Below are 25,752 nucleotides of genomic sequence, written 5' to 3'. Positions count from 1 at the left end.
TACAGAACTATTAATTTTTGTATAAGGCCAAAAGCTTCTTTGGTAATGGCGTAAAAATAGATTGTTGGAGTAATAGTGATACTTTTCAGTTTCTAGAATTTACAAGGTTTAAGTGAACCCTGGTACATATACAGGGGTAGACAAAAGTAGGTTTACAGTTGTGAGTACACGAAACACAGTTTATTCTTGTAATGTTTATTGATTGATTTTTGTATTATTTATGTAATATTATTAACCTACTTTTGCTCACCCCTGCATTTTTTAAGTAGACTCAAGAATTAGGGAAACCTGGATTATTAGTGTCTAAGTGACAGAAGAAAATGAAAATCTGAAAATATTGAAATCTTCTGTCATTTGAAATGTTCTGTGTGGTGGTTCTCCTCTAGATATGTTTTCAGAAGCATGAACAGATGATAGTCTGGGGCCTTCCTAAGGCCTTAACTTACTGAGCGCATGTCATCACTGCATGGGACTTTACAACTGTATCGTTTTGAAAGGTCAGACAGTTAAGAGTTGGTGGGATGAGATGGCTTTGTCCATTGTAATAAAATTGAATAGCTTGAGCTGAGCATATCACTTCCCCTGTCCTTTTGTAACCCCTTTTGGCAGCATCCTCTGTTTATCCATGTTTAAGTGTCAGCCCAGTGCCAGTAAGTCTGCCTGACATTGGTATTTCTACTGGAATGGAGGCTGAGAACCCCAGAGGGCTTCCTTTCATTGAGATTGTTTCAGTATTCTTAATATGTAGTCTAACCCAATTAGGGCATAAATTTGTATTGCTGCATCTTGAGTTGCAGACGTAAGTAAACGGACTGAATTACACCAGATTGGGCACTGTGGACCAGCTGAAATTTGTCCTTGAATGAATTGTTCCTGTCTTCATTTGTTTCCTTCACTACTGCAGTGAAGGACCAAGTTCATTTGTCTTCAGCTTTCATTTGAATTAAAAACTCAACCTGAATTTCCATAAAGGTAGCTATTCTATCCTCAGATCGAGTCTCTGAGGATAGTAGTATGTTGCTACATCAATACAGTTAGCTAGAATGTTTATATCTTACCATTAGCAAAGGTTTTGCCATATTACAGCATTCCTATTAGCCAAGGTGGCAAATTGAATTGGGTTCTGTGTGTTTTGGAAAAATCTGTAGGTTTTCCCCTGTACCAGAAGATTGAGAATTGTGAGAGGGGGGGATCGAGGAAGGAAGAGGAATAAATCTAACCAACAAACCATGCATTGTTTTCACTGCTGCACATTTGAGATGGAGCCTTTACACAGCATCACATTTACACCTTTGAACTTACTTTACATCTTTCTGCAATGGAATCGCTGTCTAGAGTATGGACTGATTTCGTCCTATCTTTAATGTGCTTTGGTAAAGTTTGATCATTGTGGGAAGCATATTTCTTTCTCAAAGTTATTGTCCAAGGTAGTTTCTGGATGCTAGTTTATTGATTGAAGCATTAGTGCCTTACCAGTTTGCTAGACTTACTCTTTTCTCTTTCTTTTTTCTTTTCTTTCTTTCTCCTGCCTGTTTTTATTCATTTTTAATATTACATTAGCTTGAGTAACCACTTCTCAATCTTCTAAGGAAAATTTGAGACTAGTGGTTTTAAAACTCAAGATCCCTGTTAAAATTCTAGAACTACTTAGGTTGACATTTTAATTTTCTTAATTTATGAAGTGGTCTTACAGAACTGGATTGTCTTAATGTAAGTATAAGTGTTAAAGTTCTTTGTAGAATACTGACTTTTAGCATTGTTGTGAAGGTTAAATTGTATTTTGTTCACTTAAAATGAATATAAAAATTGATAAAGGAGCTCCTAGTACAATCGACTGCTTTAACATGGCCTGATGTCCAGTGATCTTTCTTTCAAGTGTTCATTAGTCATCTTAAAAGTTAAGATGTTTGTGGCATATGCATCTGAGTCTAGTTATTTCTGCGTTTGATTTTTTTCTACTGCAATTCACAAGGCGAATATTTGTGAAAATGCTATGGGAAAACCAGTTTGGGTTCAAAGTATTTTAACCAAATGTACCCCAGAGGCTTCTCAAGAGTGACTAGCTGCCAGCTTGTGACTGGAAGAAGCCAGTTGAGTGTTTTCTGGGCCACGGAAATTTGAAATGTCTGTGATGTTACCCATCATTGTTTGCCTTGCTGCCAGAAGTGTTGGCAGATTGGAGGTTTGCTCCTACTGCATTTTCAGAGTTGCTCTGAGTGGTGGCAGAGCTTCACCTTAGGTGAAGGAAGAGGGGTGGAAAGTTCTGGAAACAGAATTCCTGAGGCCTCACTCCCATCTGCCTGCCTAAAAGCTGCACACTGACTCAGTATGAGACATAGGAACAGAACTCATGCTCGTCCAGTGTGTGGAGCACGTGTTGGTCACACTTTCATTTTCATTGAGCAAATGATAGTTCTTTTTATTCTTGTTTGATTATCTTAATACATCTTGAGTTTGGTTTTTTGTTTTTTTTAATTTAGAGTAACTTTAATATTAATGTCTATGCTGTATATTTCAAACCTATTTCATAAATATGTGTATGTGTGTGTGCATATATGTATATATAGTCTTCACATTGGAGAAATAGATATAATTTTGAGTTTTTTAATCAGTAAAATGCTACTCTTGCTGTTTTTAAGGTTTTCATATGTGTTTTAAGTTACATGTATATCATATTTAACTTTTTCCTGGTCTTTTTATCTTTACCCCTTTGTTTTCTACATGCTCTGTGTTAAACTCTTCCGCTCTGTTCACCTGAACACCTGGTCTCTGCCATCTTTGTGATGTTGGTTCCACAGTACCACGAAACCTGCGCCGCACCTGGATGGGTAAGAGTTATTTCGTATTACTTTGGGCAGGGGGAGGTGGGGGCTGTGTGGCCAGTCCCAGGCATATTGGACCATGGGTAAACCCTCAAGGGGCCGCTCTTGATCTTATACAGCCAAACTCTTCCTTAAAGATCATAGGGCGCAGTAACCTTGAGACTCCATGGCTTCCATGTCCCTGAAGGGGTCTTTACCAGGGCTTCTCAGCTATGAAGCGACCCTGCAGGGATGGTTTCTGAGTAGCAAGTACATTCTGACTGTTATAGGACTATTTATCATAAAATAAGAACCATTGTTTTAAAGGCAGAAAACTAAGGCCCAAATTGAGTAATTGCTTTTTTTCTTTTATGAAGTAGATTTCAGATTCTAATTTCCTTTATGCATCAGAAACTGTGCTTTTATATTTAGGTCTGTGGACATGATTACTGCTCGTGCTTAATTGTCAGCAAACCAACTCTTTCTTACATTTGTGTTGTGACAGGGTGCATGTTGTCTTTGGACTAGTTATTTCTGGTTTTGAAGTAATCGAACAAATTGAAAATCTGAAAACTGATGCTGCAAGCAGACCTTATGCAGATGTGCGAGTTATTGACTGTGGGGTGCTTGCCACAAAATCAACAAAAGATGGTAAGAGTTCGGAGGCGGGGGGGTAATGGGAGCCAGGGTACAGGCAACTCACGGTGAAGACTGTGACTTAAAGATACCTCCTGGATTTAATGAGTGGTGTATCCATAGCTCTGAGACCCTTTCTCATACTCTGTATCCAGTCCATCAGCAAATCTTACCTCTTCTTTTTACTTCCCCTGCAGCCTGGTCAACACCACCAGTGTCTCTTACCTGGCTTATTGCAGTAGCCTCATAAGTACTTTGCCTCTATCTTTGCTCTCCTATAATCTTTTCTCAGTGGCAGTACTCTGCAGTCTGTCCTTAAGACCCACCAGAGTGATCTTCTCCTAGGTCTCCCTTCTCAGTCAGCCAAAGCTGAAGTCTTTATAATGGCCTGTAAGGCATCTGGCTCCCTGTTGTTTCCGACTTCTTCCTCATTCATTGTCTTCCAGCATGTTGACCTTGACGACTCAGGCATGCCAAATACTCGGGGACTTTGTGCTGCGGACTCCTCTGTCTGGAACACTCTATTCAGATACCTGACTGACCCCCTCACTCCCTTTACTAAAGTCTCTGCTCAGATGTTATCTTAAATTACCCCTGACTCCCTATTCCCTTTATACTGCTTTTTCTTCACTTACTATTTGTCATATTATGCAGTTACTTACTTTCTTATCTGACCCCTCTAGAACATAGATTTCATGAAGGCAAGGGCTTGTTGCCTTACAATCCCACCAGCAAACAGTATTATCAGCTTTTAAAAAAGTTTATTTAAATGTTGTTTTTATTTTGTTATACATAAAGCATGTTTTACAGTATTTGCTAATCAGATTTTTTTACTCTGAAAGGTAGGCACTGAAATCCAGTACTAATGTTTTTGTTAATATTTCTTGAAAGTTTTTGAGAAAAAAAGGAAGAAACCAACTCATTCAGAAGACTCGGATTCCTCTTCCAGTTCCTCTTCCTCTTCAGAATCATCTTCAGAAAGTGAAATTGAACGTGAGAGAAGCAGAAGAAGGAAACATAAGAGGAGGCCAAAAGTTAAACATCCTAAAAGAAGACGAAAGGAAGCAAGTAGCTCAGAAGAGCCAAGGAATAAACATGCAGTGAGTCCAAAAGGGTAAGTGAAACCCTAGAATCATTGTACCTAAAAAAAATAAACTCTCTGGAATGGGGAAAGCATTTATAATTCTGTAACTTAGCTCTGCAACCTATTGTTGAAAAAAGAGAGCATCTTTTTACTGTAAATGAAGTCTGGCAAATATAGGGTAGCATAAACATTTGTTTGCAGGTGAAAACAATCCCTGAAACTTTTAAAAAATATATTTTTTTGATTTTTAGAAAGGAAGGGAGAGTGAGAGAGAGAAATATCAATGATGAGAGAGGATCATTGATCAGCTTCCTCCTGCATGCCCCCTAACCGGGATTGGGCCCACAACCCAGGCATGTGCCCTGACTGGGAATAGAACCAGCAACCTTTTGGTTCTCCGGACAACGTCCAACCAGCTGAGCCATGTAGTTCAGGGCTCCCTGAAACTCTTAAAAGAAAAAATTTGGATACATTTGACAGTTTTCAGAATTTTAGTACTGTGGGTTTTCACTTGAGTTGACATATGTTCTCTTTGAGGAAACTATAAACCTTTGGAGTGAGACTTGTATCAGTTTTGCTATTTAATATCTAATTTTATGTGCTTTTATTATTGTGGAATGCAAACAGTACATATCATAATTGGTGACTTGGTGTGTTCTCTCTAAGTCCCTCTGAGAGAAGTGATAACAATGGGGAAAGGTCAGTGGATTCAAATGCTAAAAGGGAAAAGCCTGTGGTCCGCCCAGAAGAGATACCCCCAGTGCCCGAGAACCGATTCTTGCTGAGAAGAGATATGCCTCTTGTCACAGTGGAACCTGAACCGTAAGTAGGATGGTTAACCTGTGTTTTTATTTCCGATCGATGATTTTCATCAAGCTCATTGCCGTTCCACACTCATTTATGGAACATGACCTATAGTCAAAGCGCTTGAAAATTAACTACGGGAGATATCAGATTCAAGAATGACATTTACCCTACCTTTCAGAATTCATATTCTATAAGTAGTAGAAAAAGGGGGCTGGACAAGTTGGTCAGGGGAGAAATTCTTATTGGAGGCCTGGAAAGATTTCATTACTAACCTTATTTCCTTGGTTTTTCATTAGAGGTGAAACTGGTTGTCAGAGCAAAGTGAGTTGAACTCTTTGGATCTAATAGAGCAGGGGTCCTCAAACTACAGCCCGCGGGCCACATGCAAATACAAATATTGTTTGCAGGAGGCAGCTGATCGATGTTTCTCTCTCATCGATGTTTCTAACTCTCTGTCTCTCTCCCTTACTCTTTGTAAAAAATCAATAAAATATATTTAAAAAAAATAAATAAATAAACTATAGTCCGGCCCTCCAACGGGCTGAGGGACAGTGAACTGGCCCCCTGTTTAAAAAGTTTGAGGACCCCTGCAATAGAGTAATAAACAGAAGTTGGGGTGATGGAGAATTAGAGTTTAATGAAGAGAGTTTTGGTTTGAAAAACCAACAACCCACAACCTTGGTATGTTGGGATGATGCTCTAACCAACTGAGTTACCCGTCCAGGGCTTCTTTCCAAAAAGTTTTAGAAAGAAAATAGTGATGGTTGCATAACATTGTGACTATAATTAATGCCAGTGAATTGTACGCTTAAATTGGTCAATTCTGTGTTATATATATTGTACCCCATAAAAAGTGTATTTAAAAATGCTCATTAACATAATGCCTGATAGATAGTAAGTACTCATTGAAAGCTAGCTATTATATTAAGGTGAGGTATGAAAAAACTTCTTATGCATGGAGAACTATAGTCACCACAAAATCCAAACTCTTAAAATTGCCCATAAGATGAGGCACCCATTTCAGAGCATTGAAAGAGTGACAGTTTATAGTAGAGAGGTGGAGACAGATGAACTGTAAGAAATATAAAGTAAAATTAAAAATGACTTAAAAAAGCACAACTAAGCATCAGAATCAAGAATAACTCAGGATTCCTTTAGAACATTACTTTTTGACAAGAGACATCTAAAAGAGGATTTTGTTGCACTAGCCAGTTTGGCTCAGTGGATAGAATGTAGGCCCATGGACTGAAGGGTCCTTTGTTCGATTCTGGTCAAGGACACGTACCTTGGTTATGGGCTCGATCCCCAGCCCTGGTCGGGGTGTGTGTGTGAGACAAGCAATCGATGTAACTCTCACCTTGATGTTTCTCTCTCTAAAATCAGTGGAAAATACCCTCATTTGAGGATTAACACATAAAAAAAAGAAAAAGAGGATTTTGTTTAAAAATAGTACTGTGCTTAAAAAGATTTTGTGCTTGGAAAAAATAGATACTACTAGTATCATGTATTTCTACCCAGTTGGGTTACTCCCTTTCCCCTCACCCTCAGCCCATCCCCACCCCCCAGTTTTGGCATTTAAAACATTTGCTTAAAGAATTAGATTTTGTGGAGTGCCTCATTCTACAAAAATGCTGGGTCTAAATAAAGTGTTTTTGTATTATAGAAGCATAAATTGTACATGTAAACATTGAGAAAACTGCTTACATTTCCTAATTTTATTTTTTATCCTCCTTTCCAGGAAGATTCCTGATGCTACACCCATTGTAAGTGATCAGAAACCATCTGTGTCAAAGTCTGGACGGAAGATTAAAGGAAGGGGCACAATTGTATGTTTGTTAATACTTCTTTTTTCAGATTATCTAAGCAGTAAAATGTTTTTACCTGTAGGCAAAATCCTAGCTTTAATTTTAGGTAGAATCCAAAATCTGTTCAAGGTGTTCTCCATAACTATGGGACAGTGTTGCTGTTAGAGTTCCCTGCCCTGTTTGAAAGGGTTTAGATATGAAATGAACATGTGAAGCAATCAGTGAGAAATCTTAGTATGCTGAGTACTCCAGGCTAATGAATGTATCCATTAGGACTTGGAAGAGGAAATTTTCACGTGTGATTTTAGGTGAATCTCAGCCATTCCTATTTCTTTTAGTTGCTTTTGTTTGATATAACTTTATATCATCCTCTTGCCTTTGAATGGGGTCTGAGATTGGGTCTTACACCTAACTCTGTCCTATAGCAGACTGTAGTTGAGGAGCAGTTTTAAAATAGTGATTCCTGTCTTTGTTTTTAAAGCGCTATCACACACCTCCAAGGTCAAGGTCCTGCTCTGAATCAGATGATGATGACAGCAGTGAGACTCCTCCTCACTGGAAAGAGGAGATGCAGAGACTGAGAGCATACAGACCTCCTAGTGGAGAAAAGTGGAGTAAAGGAGATAAGTAAGAGCTTTGCGTACACGCACAATCCTGTGTCTGCTATATTTTAAGTATAAAGTAGATAGAGACTTACTTTTGGATTTTTCCTTAAAGATTTAAATTTAAAATTAGACAGTGACCAGAGAATACATTTGGGAATACTTGGCAAAAATAGTGCTATGAACCAGGAGGGCTGATGGCCTTGGGGTGCTTTTAATTCAAAATTTTCCCTCACAAGACTGTAAACCTACTGAGTCTCTCAAAGATTTCTTGTTCCATTTTAGAAATAATCAGACTTAAAATGATATAGCAGGTACTTTCATAGCCAGGTCTCTTAGTCACTGATGAGTGAATTGATAGATGGGAAAATCTGTATCCAGTGTATGCCTTCACTTCTGACCCCAGGACAAAGTGACACCCCACAGTGGAATGCTTATTTTAGAAATGTGGCTGGCCTCACAATAGCTAGTGAAAATAGACTTAAAAAAAAAAAAAAAGAAAAGAAAACATACCAATGGGACCCTCTGTAATTGTTCATGATAAAATTCTCTTTTTCGGAGTGGGCATCCTGTAGCGTGTTTGAGATTGGAAGAGGAAGGAAAGGTGTGCATCTGCGGTGTGGAAGTGATTTAGACACAGTGGTACTGTGAACGCTCGATTTTGAGCCTGACGTTACCAGTGAGATTTAAAGCCTGCGTCTATTTTCACGTACTTTTCCTCAGTTTCTGTAGTAAGTAGTTTAAACCTTAGGGGAAGGTCTTGATTATCTCTGTGAGGCTGAGCTAAAATGATAGTCTTGCCAGCTTCTTAAGCAAAAGGGGTTTCTCTTCTAGTTCAGGTAGCTGTCCTGTATCTGCAGGGACTCCACAGGATTGTTTGGGAACTGAGTGTAACATTGTTCCTGGAGGCAGAGGGTTATCAGCTGCTCACAGTCAGGAACATGGTAGTCAGCAGTGCTCTTGTGATTCGTTGGTTTGGTTTTCAAAACCATTTTACATTTTCCTATCAACGTTGAAGTTCTTTGCTTAGCTATGGAGAAAACCCTTCTGTAACTGGCTCTGTCAGCAGTTGCCCCTGTGTCTGCAGTTGTAAGGTCAGGATCAGGCCGGTCACTCTGATTTATCCTTCCTGCAAGTGCTTCAAGTGTTGATGGAGCCAGTACTCTGTCATTAAGTAGGCTTTTGTCAGTGCATTTGTATGGACAACAAAATGTGCTTTAGTTTTAAAACATAGAAGCCCTGGACGGGTAACTCAGTTGGTTAGAGCATCATCCCAACATACCAAGGTTGTGGGTTTGATCTCTTGTCAGGGCACATACAAGAAGCAACCGATGGATGCATAAATAAGTGGAACAACAAATCAGTATTTCTCTGCTCCCCTCCTCCTTTCCTCTCTTTCTCTCCCTCTTCCTAAAATCAATACATTTAAAAAAAATTTTTAAATATACAAAACATGCTTGGAAGTAATGGATGCATATTATGCTATTTTCTATAGGTTAAGTGACCCCTGTTCAAGCCGATGGGATGAAAGAAGCTTGTCCCAAAGATCGAGATCATGGTCTTACAATGGATATTATTCAGACCTTAGTACAGCAAGACACTCTGATGGTCACCATAAAAAACGCAGAAAAGACAAAAAAGTTAAACATAAAAAGAAAGCTAAAAAGCAAAAACATTGCAGAAGACACAAACAGACTAAGAAGAGAAGGATTATTGTACCATCTGACATAGAATCCTCAAAATCTTCTACCCGACGAATGAAATTCCCTTGTGATAGAGAAAGGAGATCTCGTTCTTCCTCGCTATCCTCTCATCACTCATCCAAGAGGGACTGGTCTAAATCTGATAAGGGTGATCAGAGCTCTTCCACCCATTCCAGCAGAGACTCCTACAGATCCAAATCTCACTCCCAGTCTTACTCTAGAGGAAGCTCAAGATCACGGACTCCATCGAAATCCTCCTCACATTCCCCAAGTAGATCAAAGTCCAGATCTAGTTCCAAGTCAGGGCACCAACGGACAGCATCAAAGTCCCCCAAAAGAACAGCCCCTCAGCTAAGTGAAAATAAACCAGTTAAAACAGAACCTTTAAGAGCAACAGTGCCACAGAGTGAAACCGTCCTAGTACAACAGCCAGTGGTGGCGGAACATATTCCTGTGATACCACTGAGTGACAGTCCCCCTCCTTCCAGGTGGAAGCCTGGACAGAAGCCCTGGAAGCCCTCTTATGAGCGAATTCAGGAAATGAAAGCAAAAACAACCCATTTGCTACCCATCCAAAGCACTTACAGTTTAACAAATATTAAGGAGACTGGTAGTTCATCATCCTACAATAAAAGAGAAAAAAATTCAGAAAGTGATCAGAGTGCTTATTCAAAATACAGTGATAGAAGTTCAGAAAGTTCCCCAAGGTCAAGGAGCAGATCCTCTAGGAGTAGGTCTTATTCCAGATCGTACACAAGGTCGAGAAGTGTAGCAAGTTCACACTCAAGGTCTAGGTCTCCCTCATCTAGATCTCATTCACGAAATAAATACAGTGATCGCTCACAATGTAGTAGATCATCTTCATATTCTTCTGTTAGCAGTGATGCTGGAAGACGAGCAAAGAGAAAACTTAGATCCAGTGGAAAAAATAGCACTTCACATAAAAGGCAGAGCAGCAGCTCTGGAAAGACACCTCGCAGTAAATATACCAAAGGCAGAGACAAGTCTTCGTGCCCGAGAAAGTATAGCGAAAGCAGGTCATCCTTAGATTATTCTTCGGACAGTGAACACTCAGGTGTTCAGGTGACACAGTCAGCCCAGGAGAAAGAGAAGCAAGTCCAAATGGAAATGAGTAACAAACGAGAGAAAAACAGAGATGAAGAGAAATCCAAGCCTGAACGGGAATGCCCGCGTTCAAAAAAAAGAACTTTGAAAGAGAATCTTTCTGATCACTTTAGAAGTGCCAATAAGCCCAAAAGGAAGAATTATGCTGGGAGTAAATGGGACTCTGAGTCGAATTCCGAACGAGACGTAACTAAGAGCAGTAAAAAGAATTCCCTGCCATCTTCTGATAAGGAGGAAGGTGAGGCCACATCAGATTCTGAGTCAGAGTTTAGTGAAATTCACGTCAAAGCCAAACCCACAACAAAGTCTTCAGCAAGTTCTTCACTGCCCGATGGTAATGGTGCTTGGAAGTCAAGCAAACAGCAGTCATCCACCTCTGATTCTGAGGGGTCCTGTTGCAACTCAGAAAACCCTAGGGGAAAGCCAAGGAAGCACAAACACGCGTCAAAGGAAGCTCTGAAAAGGGAACACACCAAAAAAGTGAAAGAGAAAATGAAAGGGAAAAAAGACAAAAAGCATAAGGCCCCAAAACGAAAACAGGCATTTCACTGGCAGCCTCCACTAGAATTTGGTGAAGAGGAGGAGGAGGAGAGTAATGAAAAGCAAGTGACTCAGGAGTCACAGGAGAAAAAACAAGCTTCTGAAAACAGTGAAACTACAAAAGAAAATATCCCCCAAACTGAGAAGCCCTGTGAAGACAGCAGCCTTTCAGATAAACAGAATGCAGTCACGATTTTATCAGATACTGAGCAGCCTGCTAACGATGAGAGTAAACTCAGCATTTCTCCCACACCTTCAGCTACTGAGGAAAATGTCGCTAGTTCTCCCCCAAACATTCAGCACATTGAAGAAAGTGTCCCAGGCAGAGTGGAAGACATGTTTCAAGCCGATGACAACATGGAGATTTGCACTCCTGACAGGAGTTCCCCAGCAAAAGTGGAGGGAGCATCCCCTCTGGGAAATTCAAGGCTTGACACCCCAGAAACGGGCATCGCTGTAAAGCAGGCAGAACATCCTGCGGCAGAGGTGGGGAAACAGGAAAGCAGCGTGTCTGAAAGCCCCACGGTGCGGGAGGTGGGGAAACCTGACAGCAGCTCCACGGGCTCAGCTGGTGCTGTGGAAAGCACAGCGAGGAGGGAGGCGGCCGAAAGGGGTCAGGTCAGCCTCCTGGATAATAAATGGAAGCCCCTGCAAGGGGTGGGGAACCTGGCAGCACCAACGGCTACATCCAGTGCCGTGGAAGTGAAGGCATTGACGGCTGTGCCTGAAATGAAACCACAAGGCTTGAGAATAGAAATTAAAAGCAAAAATAAAGTTCGGCCTGGATCCCTCTTTGATGAAGTGAGGAAGACAGCACGCTTAAACCGGAGGCCTAGAAATCAGGAGAGTTCAAGTGATGAGCAGACACCTAGTCGGGATGGTGACAGTCAGTCCAGGAGTCCAAGTCGATCTCGGAGCAAATCTGAAACCAAATCAAGACATAGAACCAGGTCTGTCTCCTACAGTCACTCACGAAGTCGATCTCGAAGTTCCACATCATCTTATCGGTGAGCAATGTTCTCTTCCCTTTTTTTTTCCTCCCAAAGAGAGTCTGTTATTGTTGAGCTTGGAAGAACATCAGAATTAGGGACAAGATCACTATTTCCAAATATCTGGAAGGTGAATAAGGAGAAGTCTTGTGCTGTGTGACTCAGCAGATTGAGGACACGGAGTAGATTTCAGGGAAGAAATTAGGCTCATTGTAAAAGGCTCTCACTTGCAATTGAAGCTCCCTGGCAATAGAAATCAGTTGCTATGCTAGGTGGCAAGTTGTTAATCTTTAAAGGTGTGAAGCTGCTCTCTCACCTGTCAGTGGTGAATCCTGAATTTACAGGATGGAAAGGATTTAGAGATTATCTGTCTAACCCTCCACTTCACATACATGAGAGATGAGGACCAGAGAGACAAAGTTGCCTCCTCAAGATGAGCACCTGTGTGTGAGTGTGTGTGTGTATTATTTATTTATTTATGTGTATGTGTGTATTATATATATATATTTTTTCAAGTACAATTGACATTCAGTATTATTTTGTACTAGAGGCCCAGTGCACAAAATTTGTGCACTTGGCGGGGGTGGGGGGCGGGTGTCCCCTCAGCTCAGCCTGCGCCCTCTCGCAGTCCAGGACCCCTTGGGGGATGTCCACCTGCCAGCTTAGGCCCACCCCCTGGTGCAGCTGCCTGTTTAGCTACTCGAGCCTCCTGTCTGCTCAACATCTGCCTTCCCATTTACACTCGGATAGCTCTGAGCTGTTGGTGATGCTGGCCACTCCCACTTAGTGCCTTTGGGGTGGGTGGTATTTTATTTTATAAATGAGGTGAGGCATAGAGAAGCTAAGGAATTTGCTCTAAGCTGTTCAGCTGAGGGTAGTAGACTGAGATAGCTGAACTCTGCCTCTCTGTTTTGGTTACCCACCTAGGCCTGATGCCCCTACTAGGCTGTGAACTCGCTAACGTCAGAGAATGCCTTGCAGAACATCTTGGTCCTATCCAAAGCATCCGTGGACACGTTTGGTCCATATCCTCTGATCGGCCTGACCCCAAGGGGGGTGGGTGGGAAGGGGTGTTGTTGTTGGCAGTGCAGCTACCCCACAGTTATTGGACCACTAAAACATGATAGTATTTTTTATGTATTACATAAAAAATATAAATAGCCCAGGCTGGTGTGGCTCAGTTGGTTGGAGCATTGTCCTGTACACCGAAAGGTGGTGTTTCTCACATCCATGTTCCACTCACTCCCTCTCCCTCTCCCCCTCCCTCTCCATTCCTCTCTCTAAAACCAGTAAACATATCCTCGGGTGAGGATTAAAAATATATATAGAAATAAACATGAGCTCTTTGAACCCAGGGATGTTTTTTAAACATGGATGTTTTTGACAGGACCAAGTATCAGGGACCATTTGGTGTCAGCCAGATGGACATTTTGGATGGACTAAATGTCTGCTAATCCAGAAACTGCTCCCTACTCATATTCCAGTCCCTCACAGAGTCTGCTTTATAAGTGCTTGCTGGGTAAATGACCAGAATCTTATTAGGACATAATGTGTTCAAAACTGCATAAAACCTGTGAGGTACTACATTACATAAGTAGCCTACACTAGGGCTATTGTTCTGATCCTGAGTGACACGTATGAACTGGGGAGAAGGGCAGGGGGCCAAGTGAGTGCAGAGGGGTAGGATTGCATTGCTTGAGTTTTTGTTTTATTAAATATTAAATAGATATACAAATAAAATAAGTGATTAAGGTATAAGAAGTAATAAAAAATGTCATCTAACTTAAAATACTAGTATAGAACTTTGACATCCCTGATGTAGCCCTACCCATGCTACCCTACTTTCTCTCTTTTCTCCTAGAGTTAAACATTATTCTGAACTTCCCTTATAGTTTTATTGCTTTTCTTTATAGTTTTACCACAAATGTTTCTATCCTTATACAGTGTTGCTTTTGCATGTTTTCAAAGTATATATATACACACACACACACACACACACACACACAGATATACATACACACACACACTAGAGGCCCAGTACACAACATTCATGCACTGGAGGGGTGTCCCTCAGCCCGGCCTGTGCCCTCTCACAGTCCGGGACCCCTTGGAGGATGTCTGACTGCCAGCTTAGGCACGCTCCCCGCGCTAAGCGGGGCTCCAACCACCGCTGCTGTGCTTGCCAGCCACGAGCCTGGCTTCTGGCTGAATGGCGCTCCTCCTGTGGGAACACACTGACCACTAGGGGCAGTTCCTGCGTTGAGCGTCTGCCCCCTGGTGGTTAGTGTACATCATAGAAACCAGTCGTTCCACCGTTGGGTCGATTTGCATATTAACCTCTTATTATATAGGATATATATATCCTCTTTGACCTAACAATTCCACTTTTGAGAACTCTTAAAGTAATCAGGCAAACATACAAAGATTAACATAACTATAGTTCTTAAGATTAAAAAATTAGAGTTTAATTATTGGTTATATAAGTAACTAGAGGCCCAGTGCACAAAATTCGTGCACACAGGGGAGGTCCCTCAGCCTGGCCTGTACCCTCTCGCAGTCTGGGAGCCCTCAGAGGACGTCTGACTGATGGCTTAAGCCAGCAGTCGGACATCCTTAGCGCTGCTGCGGAGGCGGGAGAGGCTCCTGCCACCACCATTGTGCTCGCCAGCTGTGAGCCCAGCTCAGGGCTTCTGGCTGAGCGGCCCTCCCCCTGTGGGAGTGCACTGACCACCAGGGAGCAGCTCCTGCATTGAGTGCCTGCCCCCTGATGGTCAGTGCGCATCATAGCAACCAGTCATTCTGCCATTCCATCGATTTGCATATTAGCCTTTTATTATATATGTTCTACATTTGCCTTTTCACTCAACATTATGTTCCAGAGAGATAGCTCAGTTGATACACAAGGCTGTAGTTAATACATTTTTCTGCTTTAGAACATTTCAATATAAATCTGTGCATTAATTTCTTTAACCCGTTCTACCATTAATAAAGATTGGATTGTTTCCTCTTCCAGTACTAATAGGACTCCTATAGACATACCTGTACTAGCCTTTCCTGGCTTTTCTTTATTTCATTCAGTGCACTTTAAACCCTTACTAGCTGTCACTGCCATACCCACTGTGAGGAGGGCCTGAGAGATCTTCCCAACGACCTTCCCTCTGACTGAGCTTTCCCCTGCCTGCCCTCTAAGTAATTAAGTTTAACAGCATGGGGAGTTGCTGTGATTACAGTTTCCACTCTTCGTTGTAGATCGAGAAGCTACTCTAGAAGTCGGAGCAGAGGGTGGTACAGCAGAGGCCGCACAAGAAGCCGGAGCAGTTCCTCCCGCAGTTACAAAAGTCATAGGTGAGCGGGAACCCACCCTCCTGTATGGTCTCCATCCCGTCTGCTTCTCAAGGCTTGTCGTTGCTGAAGGCCAGTCCAGCTTTTTCCTCATCTAGTTCTTTCTTTTTTTTTTTTAAATATATTTTATGGATTCTTCACAGAGAGGATGGTACAGACACAGAGAGTTAGAAACATTGACGAGAGAGAAACATCAATCAGCTGCCTCCTGCACATCTCCCACTGGGGATGTGCCCGCAACCCAGGCACATGCCCCCGACCGGAATCGAACCCAGGACCCTCCAGTCCGCACGCCGACACTCCATCCACTGAGCCAAACCGGCCTCGGCTAGTTCTTTCTTTAAAAGGGCAGTCAGATTCTTCTTTTTTTTTTTTTTTTTAGGGCAGTCAGATTCTTACTGGCTGTTCTCAGGCTGGGATCTTCCCAGAATGAGGAAAGGGAAGCAGTAGAAATATTTTAAAGAGGCCCTGTGACCTCTACCTCCTCCTCCTCCCGACTCACAGTACATCTTCCTTAACCACATCTGCAGTCACCTCTTGAGTTGGGTGAGAGATTGGGATAGGAGTTTTAAAGGGGGAACCAGAAGGAAAAAGGAGGCCTCTCGGGTATTTCCCACGGCTGCAGCTTCATTTTACTTATAAGTGTCCTCCCTGAGCAGACCTTCCTCCCCCACCCAGTTAGAGCCTCCCCACTGACTTTCTTATTTTTTATTGAATTTATTGAGGTGACAGTGGTTAATAAAATTATGCAAGTTACAAGTATACAGTTCTAAAGTGCATCATCTGTGTGCTGTATTGTGTGTTTACCACCCCAGGTCAAAGTGACTTTCTTTAGGTGCAGAAGAGCAGAAACTTAATCTTTCTTATGAAACCCAACATGCTTTTTAAAACATCCAACATGCTTTTGAGATAAGATAGAATCAGTATAGCTGCTGGATGTCATTGTGTTTTCTTCTTGATGGGCAAATAAGTGTCTAGAGTTTTGATGTAGCCTGTCCTAACCCCTAAGATGACAGTCCCTCCTGTGATTACTACTAGGACGTCCAGCAGGAGCAGGTCCAGGAGCACCTCATACGATCCCCACAGTCGGTCCAGGTATGCACGGGGACTGGGCAGCCACCTGCGGGGCAGAATTGAGAGGCCTTGTTTTATAAAACCCTTAATTCCCTTTAAAATGTGTTGCATTTTATTGAGAAACTTAAACACACATATTTGTCTCATGAAATCATACCCTTTCTAAATGAGGTCTCTTTGAGTTTTTTTCTGTTGGCCCATTGTACTCTAGTGTCAAAAGGGACAATTGATGTCAAATTGTAATGGCAGGTGTTTATTGAATATAATTGCCTGATACCCACCAGATTCAATCCAACTAACTCAGTGTTAATTTTGTGATATTTTTCAATGCAGAAAAGAATTAACATTTTTCTGTTTAATACGGTAAGTCTGATTTGGGGAACTTGTTAAATGTTTTCAGTACTTGTTATGCACATGCGCCTCACACCATCAAACAGTGCCCATGTTCTAAGAACACAGCCTGAAGCTCCTAAAAATAAGCGGGAATGTGAGTGCTTGAGGAGGAAACCTTAGTGCTTGTTGTTGCTGTTAAAGCAGGTCCTACACTTACGACAGCTACTACAGCAGGAGTCGCAGTCGCAGCCGCAGCCAGAGGAGCGACAGTTACCACCGCGGCAGAAGCTACAACCGGCGGTCCAGGTGGGTCCCTCCCCAGAACACTGCACGTGCCCGTGGGCACTGGGTGTGCGAGGCGGTAGACTTAGGAGAGAAAGCATAATCTTCATAAGACAAATCCTTTTCCTCCTCTTGAGTTTCAGCAACCCACAGGCAGCTGCTAAATGTGGCCTTTGTATTAAGAGTTGCCAAGGATTGTTTGTTAGTTATTGTTAATGTTGACTCTAAAATGGATTTTTAAATATTCACATCTTCCTTAGACAAACATTTCTCTTGGAAGGAGTAAAGAGAGTAGTCCACCCAAAGCATGGCCCACTTCTTAAAATAGGGCTTGTTGCTAGAAACAGCAAAGCCAGTTTGTCAATTTTTAAAAATAAATGTATAATAAAATGTCATAATTATTTGCTTTAACAGCAGAATTGAGGTTTGTATCTTGTCATTTATTTGGGGGAAAATGTGTTTCTTATATATTATATTTATAAATATTATTTTTTATGTAACATTTTGCCTAAAACTGCAAGTTGTTATGGTGACTTTTTGTAATATCCCTTTCCTGGGGACTTTCGGTCATACCCTTCCCCCACTCACTGCAGGGACAATCAGTGATCCTTGTAGAATATCATGCTATGTGTAATCTGGGCACTTCCTTGTTTGAAACTCTTCAAGGGCTCCATCCGCACTGCCCTCCGGCACACGTCCAGGTTCTAGCATTGCACCTCAGGCCTCTCCACCCACACCTCCAGCCCAGGCTTTTCTGTCTCCCCGCTTTAATGTGCTGGAACCTTTGCTTCTGCCTAGAGACCCCCATGCCAGTATCTCCCCCCCTACCTCTTGAAATGGCCAATCCCCACTTATCCTGCAGGTCTCCACTGCAGCCTACTGCCCCTGGGAAGTCCTCCCTGACTGCTGACCTGAGATAAGCCACCCCCACGCCCGTGTATGTCATTTGCCTTGCCACTCTTCTGTACTATCCTTGAGCCCCAGGGAACAGCACTTGGTCCCTTTTGTGTGTGTGTGTTCCTAGTATCTACAAAGTGGCTCCCAGTGAATCTCTTTCCAACTAACTGGATGGTGACCATGTCCTCTTGACGCACGATCATAATGCTCCTGTCCATGCCCCACACCCTCACCCCTCACTGGGCACCATTTTGCTTTCCATACCCCTCACTTCCTCAGTCTGATGACATATTGATGACCATTTGGGTAGCATGGAAAATTACTTTGCTCATTTGCATGAGTGGATTTCAAAGAATTTTCCAAGATGTAATATTTCTTTATTTTATCTTAACCTTAATATTACTATCTGCCATTTAAAACATCTCTGAAAAGTCCAGTGTCACCACATCAGCACCTTCAATCCACTCTTGTAAATAAGAAGCTACATCCCTAGTAGCCAGTTTTGCTCAGTAGTTAGAGCGTTGCCCCACAGACTGAAGGGTCAAGGGTTCAACTTCAGCCAAGGGCACGTATCTCAGTTGCAGGCTCGATCCCTGGTCCTAGTCGGCAACCAATCGATGTGTCTCTCTCACATTGGTGTTTCTCTCAGTCTCTCTCTCTCTCTCTCCCTTCCATTCTCAATAGAAAAAATATCCTTGGGTGAGGATTTAAAAAAGAAAACAAAACAAAAAGCGACAGTTACTGCCCCAGCTCGGTGGCTGTTGGTTGGAGTGTCATACCTGTACCCCAAAAAAGGTTGCAGGTTTGATCCCAGGTCAAGGCGAGCATGGGAGGCAACCGATCGACTATGTAAGTGAATTTCATTTTCTTGAATCAAGAAACCATGAAATTTTAGTATAATTTGCAATATTATTTTAGATAGATGTTTTCTCTACCATCTTAGGTGTTCCTTAGAATGCAGAGTTTTTTTGCCCATTGTTCAGGTTCAGTATTTGCTGCCAAGCACAGACCTGTGGAGAACTATTAAAGGTGGCCAAATGTTTATATACCATTAACAGTGTCTAACACATATGTGCTCTTAAAATCAAACCACCTAGATTGATACTGATGGTAGTCAGGAGCATGAGGTAGTAGCTTTGGGGCTCTTGATTCATTCCTTCTGTGTTGTCTCAGAGGATCAGGAAAGTGGTCATTACACAGCCCGCCGTCTGTATTACTTCATGTTGGCAGGCGAGGCTAAGAATGAATCAGCCTTAACTATAGTCCGTGCAGCGGCCGAGCACCTCATGTTTCATGTGCTTTCTAATAAGCACTCTCAGAAGTTTAGACTGTGAAAACCATTCTACTCCACTTCACCCTTTGGTGCTTGGTACCTTTTGGTGCCTCTTTAGGCGTTGATCTTCTATACTATACGTTAGAATCTCGTAGAGAAATTTTAAAAAAAATTTTTTTTATTCACTGGCACCATACACGGTTCCTTCTCCGCTATATTCACTGAATATTTGGAGGGGTCCTCTCAGGCCATGATGTGGGCTGGGGGTCTCCTGGGCCAGGCAGGATTGGCAAAAGGGGTTGTGTGGCCAGCCTCCTTGGCTGACGTGTGTGCCTCTGGAAGGGTGGACTGAAGAATGGACTTCAAAGTACCACCACCATCTACCTGCCTCCATCCCGCACATAGTGCGGGGCTTCTAAGTCTTTCAAGTCAGAGACACAGCAGTAGCTGGACGGTTCTAAGTGGTTTTCCGGTTTCCGCCGTGGCCACGCTGACTCAGTGAAGCCTTGGTGACATGACTAAACCCCGGACAACAGACAGTGAAAGAGGTGTATGGGACTGTACAAATTACACGTTCAGTTTGGGGTGGTTCCTCCAAAAATGACTTGACCTGTAAAAACCGTGTGATTTTTTGTTTTATCTCGTTGGAGTTTTTTCCACAAGTGTACTTAATCACCTTAGTGCCAGTTTAGTCCAGTTATGCAGAAGAAATCCATATGGGATGTCTGATGTAGAACTCTGTGCCATCCTACCCCGGGCCTTGCCTGGTGTACTTGGGATGTGGGAAAGAGCCCTCTGTTGGAGGGATTGGACACCCTTGAAGGGTGGAAGGAGGATCTTGGGTGTATTCAAACCGTTACCCATAAAAGGTTCATTAACAGGGTTAAGGGGTCAGTAGTTTGCCAAGTTGATAGATAAGAGTACATTAGAAAACAGGACTTAAGTCAAATGTTCTTGCTAGTGAATACAAAACATTGTGTGATTCACATGAGGGGTTTTCTAAAGTTGCCTACAATGGAGAATATTGCTTTAATGATACTCAGTGGGGAAAATAACTGCATTTAGAACCCAAACAAAAACTGCCAAATCTAATTATGTTAAGGAAAGTTACCCTTGGGCAGTGTGTTGGTTTTCTATTGCTTTGTAAATAATTACCCCAAACTTGCAGCTTAAAACAGTACCTGTTTGTTAGCTCCCAGTTCTGTAGCTCGCAATCTGGCGTGGTATGGCTGGGTTCTCTGCTCAGGGTGTCACAGGCTGAAACCAAGGGCCAGCAGGGCAGCATTCCCCTATGGAGGCTCTAGGGAAGCTGCTTCCGTGTTCATTCAGGGGGTTAGCACTATTCCGTTTCTGTCGGGGCCTCTCTCGGCTCCTAAGGCTAGTCCAGTTCCTTCCCGTGTGTTCCCCTCCATGTTCAAACCAGTGGTGGCCATCGAGCCCCCCTGCTTCAGATCTCTCCGCCTTCCTCCTCTGGTTTAAGGTTCATGTGACTAGATCCAGCCCACCGAGCTAGTCTCCCTATTTTAAGGTCATAGAACATATCATCACAGGGTCCTGGATTGGGGCATGGATATGGGGTGAAGGGAGCACTGTAGAATTCTGCCTACCACAGGCAGTAACTTGACCCACTGGGGCTGCGGGTGGAGTTCTATCCTGAAGAGTGTGCCCTGGAAGCCTCATTGTTTTCTCCATTGAAAAGAACAGCCCTCGGCTGCAGCCTTCAGCTTGTGTGTTTACTGAATGAACTACAGAGACAGTTTTTCTTCCTAAGGGGATTATTCTGTATTTTAAGTTATTTTATAAATAAAATTGAATTACGTTGTGTATTGTGCTTAATAGAAAATGCATTGTTGGACTGTTTTTGTAATGTCCTGTTTACTGCAAATGAAACATGATATGGCTGGTATTGTTTAAAAACTAGAAAATACTTTTGTACATATCAGCAATGTGTAATTTGTATACACTTCATTTAAATTCCCCAAGACTTGAAAGGGGGACCTTGTAGAAATTAAAATATCTACTTAGTCTAAGCCGGAGTCTGTTTCATCTTTCTTTACTCCCCACACTTCAGCTAGTCTTTCTGAAGTGGAACAGGAAAGCTCGCGTGTTTGCTGCCCCAGCTCCGAGGCGCCTTCATCTTGTAGCTGAGCATTAGTGATGGGGCAGGAGGCGCAGCCCAGGAGCTTCAGGCAGAGACGTCCCCTTCCCTGCTGACTCCGAGCTCCTCCAGGCTGTGCTGCTGTCACCCAGCTGTGACCTGCACGCGGATGTCTTTGCTGAGGAAGGAATGTGACCGTTCCATCTGCACGTGCTGCTAACCCACCGATCCAGCCTCCACACCTCCCTCCTCCTGTGGCTCACCAGCAGGCACAGGGCACGCTCTCCTGGAGGAAACACAGGGTATTTATAGCAGCCACAGGGGGATTCGCAGGGCAAGTACAATTAACTTTTGCCTCCTCGGCACTCCAGAATTTGTATTTGCTTAGTGAATACAACATAACCTCACAGTTAGGCTTGTAGAGATTCCATTTTCAAAATTCAGTAAAGGAGGACCCCCAAGTCAGGCAGTTGCTGACAATAGTCCAGCCTGGATGTGTTGCTTTAGAATGTAAAGGAAATGTGCAAGTCGCTGTGGAACACCCCCAAGTGAGGCTCCTGCGGGGTTCATTTGCTGCTGGGCCTGTGTCTTCATCCCCCTTCTGGAGTGACCACCTTCAGCTGGGCAGTCTCCGGGGAAATGTCAAGGGCTTTGGTCTTGACTGTTCTGAATCAGCTGGGCTTTGAACAGGAGGTAGGATAATCCAAGGAAATGCCCCTCTCAGGCGACCATGAACAATGGCCAGACGTCACTGTGGAAGGGAAAGGAGGCTCCAGTCAGTGTGGAGTGAGAAGCCTGCGTGTTAGTCTCTGCAACCAGGTGAGGGGCCTGGGAGAGGGCATCTACTCTGCTGCTGCCTGTAGTGAAGGCAGAGCCGGAGTCCCCTGAGGCACTTGTGATGGAAGGAGCTGGGGAGGGAGTTCTTTGATGCTGTAGAGCAGTGGTAGCATAGTGATTAATCACAAAAACAATATGTAATTATATATGTGTTTTCCGATGGTCTTAGGTGACCTCTGTGAAAGGGCTGTTCGACCCCCAAAGGGGTCGCGACCCACAGGTTGAGAACCACTGCTGTAGAGGCTGCTGCACAGGAGCCGCAGGAGCCGGGTGCCCTGAGAGACAGAACCTGCTTGCCCCAGGACAGAGGCGGCAAGCAGCTGCACGAAGGGGCAGGAGGCTGGGGCGGTCTGTTTTCAAAGGTTTCAGTAGAAAGAGGCAACGCTCCCTTGGTCCCTGTCTCCGTGTGAATCAAATCCAATAGCTTCCAGTGGGGTGGTGGGGTGGCAGGGAAACCCCAACTGACCCAGGGCCCTGCAGGGTGGGGGTGCATAGATCTCTGGATGTGGGATTGGAGGGGTGTGGCTTATATTTTGCCTCCACTGAGTTTGGCATGAATAGGGTACATCTGCTGGAGGGTGGGGACCTAATTCAAACCAGCAGGTTGCATTCCCTCAGCAGCACAGACGTCATGGCCTTGGCATTCCAGGCCTCCCTAGCTGCATCCAGGATCCTCGCCCACCCTGATGGGCCAAGGGACTCCAGGCCTCTCATTTAATGATTGAGCCTGGCCCTCCACGTTAACCTGTGGACCTCCTACCCTCCTGGAGGCAAGCCCACGGGCCAGCTTCCCTGAACTACGTGGCTGCGTGCTTGGTTCTAAGCATTTAATCCTCACCCGTTCCAGCAGGGAGGAGCTGAATTATAAAAGCCAAGCAATTGATCTAGTTACCCAACTTTAGGAAGAGGCAGAACTTGAACCCAGGCAGTCTGGCTCTGGGCCAGAACCCTTAAGGACTGTGCCACAGAATGGTTGCTCAGAGGGGTCCTTTATATCTTCAACATAAAAGCAAATTCAGCCAGAGGCATTGAGGCCAGTGAGACCTTTGCTTAGGGAATCTGGCCTGGTGGTAGATTTTAGTTGCAGGAGGCCCTGGATGACCTGGGACTGAAGTGCCGGCCCAAATAGCCACTCTGCCTCCCTCCTCCCCTCTCAGCTACAGCAGCTTCACAACACACACACACACACACACACACACACACACACACACACCATCCTGGTCTTTCCAGGTTTAGTTAGATAGGGGTGAGTCTGGCATCTCTGAGCCTGGGGGCTGCTTGTTTGGGTCTGTTCTTCCTCCCTAACATGAGAGAGAAGCTTGGGGCTGGGTGCGAAGGGAAGTTGTGAAAAAACCGTGAGCTGATCTCAAGAGGCAGGGGCACAGCTGCTGACCTCGCCAGCACCAGCCTCAAGTGCCTGAGGCTCCTCAAGCTCTGCCCTCGTCCCCACCAGCTCCTGGCTTCCCGCTGGGGCATGCCATCCTGGCCCAGGACCCCTCCCCACGAACCCAGTCTCTCCGACCCTCTCCAGAAAGCCTGCCTTGACCAAGCCTGGAGTGAAGCTCCCATGGCATGGCCCTTGCCAAGGCGCAGAGGGCAACGCTGCTGTCTCCATCTGGCTGGGCACTCCCACCAGACAAGAATTTGGACTCCATGGCATCAAACGGCCTGTCTCCTGGCCCTTGCAGATGCTCCCTCTGCCTGGAGCGCCCTTCCCCTCCCTCTGCTCCAGCTGATGTGCACGCCCTCAGCATGCTGGTCTCAGCTCTAAGCAGCTCCACTGGAGCCCAGGCTAAGCTCCTCAAACAGCCCCTTCCTTCCAGTTCTCTTGTGACCCAGGTGCCAACAGCCTCTCATAGAGCTCAGACTCTGCCTGGGGCTCCCCCAGATAGGTTGGAGGCCATGGAAGCAAGGGGAACTGCTAGGGTCTTCTTGGAGACCAAGACACACACACACACACACACACACACACACACACACACACACACACACCCGCCTTCACCCCCCTCCTCCTCCCACCTCTAGCCCCTCCTTTGGCTTGACTGCTGCAACATAGGCCAATCCCAAGGGGGCCAGCAGCCCTACCTTGGTCATTCTGGGCTGCCAAGCCATGACTGGGAAGTGGGCCCAGGAGTGTCCCTGAAGTCCTCTCTGCCAGGCTCCTCCCAGCCGTGGGGGAGGCCACATTGCCCCGATGCTGGGCCTGGCTGTCCTTATCTAACCAGAGGCTACGCGATTCCTTGCCACCTCCCAGGATGGGGCCAGGATCCACTGAGTCAGATGAGAAGTGGGCGGGGAGGGAGGCAGAGGCACCCTGCGTGGCGGGCTGGTGTGGCATGTAAGCTGCTGTGACCTGGCCTTCCCCCAAGACCTCAGGGAGCTAAGCCAGTTGTTATGCACCTACCAGGGCTACAGAAGTGCAAAATGTCTGCAGTGGCTGCCTCACACACACAGTCCCCATCCATGCCCCTTCCTCTCTTCCCATCTCTTTTTCCACCAGGGTCTCTCCCACCCCTCCATCCGGCTGTGTGCATCCCTCCCCTTTCTCTTGGCACTTTTTTTGCCCCTGAGGTGCTTTTTCTCTGGCCTTGCGATGCCCTACTCAAGGACCTCCCCATTTTGGTGTTAGGGGAGGCCCATACAATCTTGAAGGACCAACCATCGGACTACAGGATGGTGGATCTGGCCTCTGCTCCATTTTCCCCTGGCATCCAGAACCAAGTCACCCTGCACAGGTCCTAGAGTCCCTGCTCACCCATGAGTAAGATGGCATACTCGGGGGATACTGCTGCAGCTGGGCATGGGATGGTGTGTAAGCACAGGTGCATGTGTGTGGGGAGGGGCAGGAAGATTGAGTGGGACTGTCAGGAGGGGGCATGGGAGGGTGACCAAATGTGGGGCTGCAGTCAACTTGGGGTGCGGTGGGGGTGGTGCATCTGAATGATGACGTGGCCACATGAGACCCACAGAGGCCCCCTCTCCACAATGGTGGCCCTGCCAAGCCCAGAGCCCTGTGGTCCTCACTCTGCTGCCTGCTCGGCCTGGCAGCGTTCCTCTGTCGCTTCCTGCCAGCACAGCCAGCCCCCTGCCCCCACTGGTGTCCATGCCAGAGCAGCATTCCGCAGGCCTGGCTGCCTCTCCCCAGCAGAGACTGAGCGAGGAGGCCGCAGGGCTGGGGGCACCGTGGGCCTGGGCCTCTGGACGCACTCCCTCGTCTCTCCTCCTGGTCCGGGGCCAGTCACCTGGGAGGTTCGGATCGCTCCTCCAGCGGTGGTCCGGGTGTTGTTATCTCCTGCCCTAGGCGGGGCTGTGCAGCGACCACCCGGTAGGTAGGTAGGTATGGGTCCACCGGCACCCAGTCCTGCAAGCGTAGAGCAAAAGGAGCCCTGGGCTGCCCTGCGGGAGGGGTGCGGGACCGGCTAGTTGGAGATCCCAGACTCACCCTCAAATCAGAGCAGCCCGGGCCAGAGGGTGGGGGCGGTGAGCGGCCAGGGTGCCGGTTCTGCTCCTCAGCTGGGATCGCC

General features: G+C 45.0%; 2 protein-coding genes across 12 annotated transcripts in view; both read left to right on the top strand.

Annotated features, from left to right (window-relative positions):
• Nucleotides 1-18,551, top strand: part of NKTR (natural killer cell triggering receptor) — a 36,580-nt gene extending 18,029 nt beyond the window's left edge. For 3 of the 11 annotated variants that reach the window (XM_015568383.1, XM_006770510.2, XM_015568380.1), the window contains exons 7-17: nucleotides 2,799-2,828; nucleotides 3,307-3,452; nucleotides 4,329-4,551; nucleotides 5,188-5,343; nucleotides 7,067-7,154; nucleotides 7,615-7,760; nucleotides 9,231-12,110; nucleotides 15,342-15,437; nucleotides 16,473-16,529; nucleotides 16,842-16,871; nucleotides 17,043-18,549. In XM_015568383.1, coding sequence (XP_015423869.1) covers nucleotides 2,799-2,828; nucleotides 3,307-3,452; nucleotides 4,329-4,551; nucleotides 5,188-5,343; nucleotides 7,067-7,154; nucleotides 7,615-7,760; nucleotides 9,231-12,110; nucleotides 15,342-15,437; nucleotides 16,473-16,529; nucleotides 16,842-16,871; nucleotides 17,043-17,226 — 4,036 coding nt within the window. In that variant the 3' untranslated portion in view covers nucleotides 17,227-18,549. Of the gene's footprint in view, nucleotides 1-2,798; nucleotides 2,829-3,306; nucleotides 3,453-4,328; nucleotides 4,552-5,187; nucleotides 5,344-7,066; nucleotides 7,155-7,614; nucleotides 7,761-9,230; nucleotides 12,111-15,341; nucleotides 15,438-16,472; nucleotides 16,530-16,841; nucleotides 16,872-17,042 lie in introns of those variants that run through there. The other 8 variants (XM_015568382.1, XM_015568384.1, XM_006770516.2 and 5 more) reach the window with 6 other exon arrangements.
• Nucleotides 18,552-25,501: 6,950 nt separating this feature from the next.
• Nucleotides 25,502-25,752, top strand: part of ZBTB47 (zinc finger and BTB domain containing 47) — a gene marked incomplete at its 3' end in the record, with an annotated part of 9,974 nt that continues 9,723 nt past the window's right edge. The window contains exon 1 of the mRNA XM_015568310.1: nucleotides 25,502-25,553. The remainder of the gene's footprint in view (nucleotides 25,554-25,752) is intronic.

This window comes from Myotis davidii, unplaced genomic scaffold, assembly GCF_000327345.1.
Source record: "Myotis davidii unplaced genomic scaffold, ASM32734v1 scaffold663, whole genome shotgun sequence".
NCBI lineage: Eukaryota > Metazoa > Chordata > Mammalia > Chiroptera > Vespertilionidae > Myotis > Myotis davidii.
Note: the sequence above shows the minus strand (reverse complement) of the source record. Positions and strands in the feature narration are given on the sequence as shown.